Source organism: Puntigrus tetrazona, chromosome 16, assembly GCF_018831695.1.
Source record: "Puntigrus tetrazona isolate hp1 chromosome 16, ASM1883169v1, whole genome shotgun sequence".
NCBI classification, from domain to species: Eukaryota; Metazoa; Chordata; class Actinopteri; order Cypriniformes; family Cyprinidae; genus Puntigrus; species Puntigrus tetrazona.
Window position 1 is genome coordinate 10,464,188 of NC_056714.1, and position 3,364 is coordinate 10,467,551.

At 35.9% G+C, this 3,364-nt stretch overlaps 1 protein-coding gene across 1 annotated transcript; it reads left to right on the forward strand.

Moving 5' to 3' along the window:
* Positions 1-1,085: 1,085 nt before the first annotated feature.
* On the forward strand, positions 1,086-3,043 carry LOC122361027 (C-C chemokine receptor type 5-like). Its single transcript, XM_043261958.1, has 2 exons — positions 1,086-1,444; positions 1,572-3,043. The coding sequence occupies exons 1-2, from the start codon at positions 1,368-1,370 to the stop codon at positions 2,653-2,655; spliced, it is 1,161 nt and encodes a 386-aa protein (XP_043117893.1). The 5' UTR covers positions 1,086-1,367; the 3' UTR covers positions 2,656-3,043.
* The last annotated feature ends 321 nt before the right edge of the window (positions 3,044-3,364 follow it).

A 3,364-nucleotide genomic window follows, 5' to 3' on the forward strand; every position in this document is an offset into this window, starting at 1 on the left:
AACATAGAATTTTGTCGTTTGGTTAGCCATAATGGGGTAATTTTAAAAAAGGGGAGCGTGACCACATATACATTTCTGTGTGTGTGTCTATGAGCCTATTGTCCTTTTTGATGTGCTTCATTGTCTGCCATACATCCAGGTTGGTCTAGGCCTTGAAAGTATACAACCTCATAGGCCTTAAATAGCTCTAATCCGGTCAATGCTGCTTGCAGCTATATTTTAAATTGGTCTCTGAAATCTACATATAAGGTATGTGCCTCGGGTAAGGGCAAAAATTCTCCAGTTAGTTTTACTTTTTACAACACTAGGATTTCTCCCTAAAACAAAATGGCCTGTTATTAGCTTATTTTTAAGGGTCATTAATGATGTTGAGCTCTGCTCTGATTGGCTGTTTTACAGTGTGGCTCAATGTTGAGTTCTTCTGATTGGTTGTTTCACAGCGCAACTCATTTCAGTAGTTCACTAGGAAGGAAAATATATATTTTTAGTACTTTCTCTTGTAATTTTATCATTGGGTAATTATACTGTAAATAAAATGCAAATGTAAGATTTACACAATAAGGAGGAAATATTGGTGTTTAAGACTCGTGGTATATAATTTCCATGTACAGAACACTTATTTTTCAACTATTACAAGGTAAATACTGTCTTCTATTCTATGCCACCTTTAATGTAAATGTTTAAATAATGTGAGAATAAATAATTGTATTTTTCACTATATTTGTGAGCACCTTGGACATGAAGTTTTTTTGTTTTTTTGTATGAATTAAGAAATACAACAAACAAAAAACACAGAATTATAGAACTTTATACCCCAGTAGTAGATTACCATTTTTGATTTTTTCTTCAAAATTACTTTTGCTCTCCATAGAAGACAAAGACAAACAGACAGACAGAAAAACATAAGGGTAAGTAAATGATTTAATTTTTGTGTGAACTATATATCTTGAAGCACTTTGTTTGATACTTATTGCAACATGGCTTTTTTCCTACAACAAAAATTTGCTTCCTCTTCAGTTTTGCTGATATGTAAGAAATGAGTTGTGAAACTACATCTATTCCGCTTTTCCTTACTTTAAGTGTCATAAACCGCTCTCTTAAAAGTTAATAGATTTTATAAAATTTTAAATTAGAGAGATATTCTTTTAAAAATTATACAAAAAATTTACATATTTCACTTAAAGTCAATTACAAAATCAGAACTGTAGTTGTAAGACCTAATTAATATACTTTGTGAAACTTTGTAAAAATGTTGCAAGATCCTCTTTAATTTATACAGAGGAAGTGTTGTATAGTAGTATCACTGCAGATTTTTCCACTAAGTACTACATTTCTTTGCCTTTGCTTTTGGATAGAAGTCATTTATTATGAGCAGGAGCCCTGCACACTATCCTCAGACAATGATAGTAACCAGTGGTCCTCTTCATCATCATACTTTATCCAGGTAAGGTCATAACCCACATTACAAATAAAATACAATATTAAATTATAATTAAGTACATAACGGTTATGAGCAACTGTCAAAAGTAGAGTTCTGTGTTCCTTACAGTTTCTTTTTTTTCTCCTTCCAGTTATAGTAAAAATGGGACATTGGATGATGAGCAATATACTGATGCACCATATGACTATTATGAATACTATGCTGGATATGTTGATTCGCATGGATTTTCCTGTATTTATGAAAATTATGGAGCTAGCATTCTTCCTGTGTTATACTCCCTGTTTTTTGTGGTGGGCTTTCTGGGTAACATAATGGCTATCTGTGTGGTCTCGATGGGTGTGAGGCTGAAAAGTATGACCGACATCTGTCTTCTGAACCTGGCTATTGCTGACCTGCTCTTGGTCTGCTCGCTCCCCTTCTTGGCACACTATGCCAGAGACCAGTGGATCTTTGGAGATGTTATGTGCACTATAGTCCTTAGTGTCTACCACATTGGATTCTATAGTGGGATATTCTTTATTGTACTGATGAGTGTTGATCGGTATTTAGCTGAAATTCATGCTGTGTTTGCTATAAGAGTCAGAACAAGGACATATGGAATCTCAGCAAGTGTGGTCACATGGATTGTTGCTGTTTCTGCATCCTTTCCTGAGTTGACACATCTAAAAACCACAGAAAACAATAAACAAAAATATTGTATATCTTACACAACAAATTATCAAAATTCTTACCTTTCTTCAAGGACTTTTGGTATCTTGAAAATGAATCTTATGGGTTTAATTCTTCCTCTTATTGTGATTGTATTTTGTTACTCAATCGTTTTAAAGAGACTCCTAACAGCTCACTCTACCAGGAGGCGGTCCATGCACCTTGTCATTACTATGATGGTGGTCTTCTTCTGCTGTTGGGTTCCATACAATGTCACAGCTTTTGTGAAAGCCTTAGAACTAAATGAGCTTATAACTCAATCTTGTGACAGCAGTAAGGCAATTAGTCTAACTTTGCAAATCACAGAAGCTTTGGCTTATTCACACAGTTGCCTGAACCCTATTTTGTATGTGTTTGTAAGAGAGAAATTTAGAAGGAATTTTTTTAAACTGCTGTACAGGATACCTTGCACTAGACTGAAATTCGTAAAGAAGTATATTACACAGACCACTGTAACAGTTTACTCACACAGCACCAGTGATGAGAGAATTAGTACAACAATTTAAATTGGGAAAAGAATGCAGGGCTGTCACACCATGCCCTATGTTAAAGAAACAAATTTAGGACAGTCCTGTTTAAATGTACATACTAATTTGTTTTCTACCAATCTACCAACATTGATGTAATGATTTGGGGAACTCTAATTCTGGCACACTTTGGACTCTGTGTTGTTGTTTTCATGTCCCATGTGTTCGGTAATTTCAGTTAATTGTCTTATTGTGTTCAGCTGTGTCTTGTTAATTTAGTAATTTACTTTGCTTTTAAGTCCAGTTTGTTTCAGTTTAGGTGGTCTGATTGTCATCCTTTGATGCGTGTGGTTTCTGTTGATCTTCCTGCCTGCCTGTATGTTTATTTGTTTGTTACTTTGTTTAAGATTAAAAGTTATTAAGATTATTTCCTTGTCATGTGCTTCTTTGTCCAGAACCGCACCATGACAGAAGACCGAATACTTAAAGTATTAGCAGCATGTTTTCCCTTTTTGTTTTGTTTTGTTCATCTTTTCCCCGTTGTCTGACTCGAATGTCCTCGTCCTCCTGCTGGAGCAGAGGCATCGCTCTCTTGAGGACCACATGAATGACTTCCTGTTCTTGGAAGCGCTGCCAGACCCGAGCCGACTTCATCAGACCAGGTGTGTGAGCCGGCAACGAGAGCACGCCACGGTGGAGTATGACTGGTACTGGTACTGTTCCCCATGTATCCCCTCCAGTGCCGATG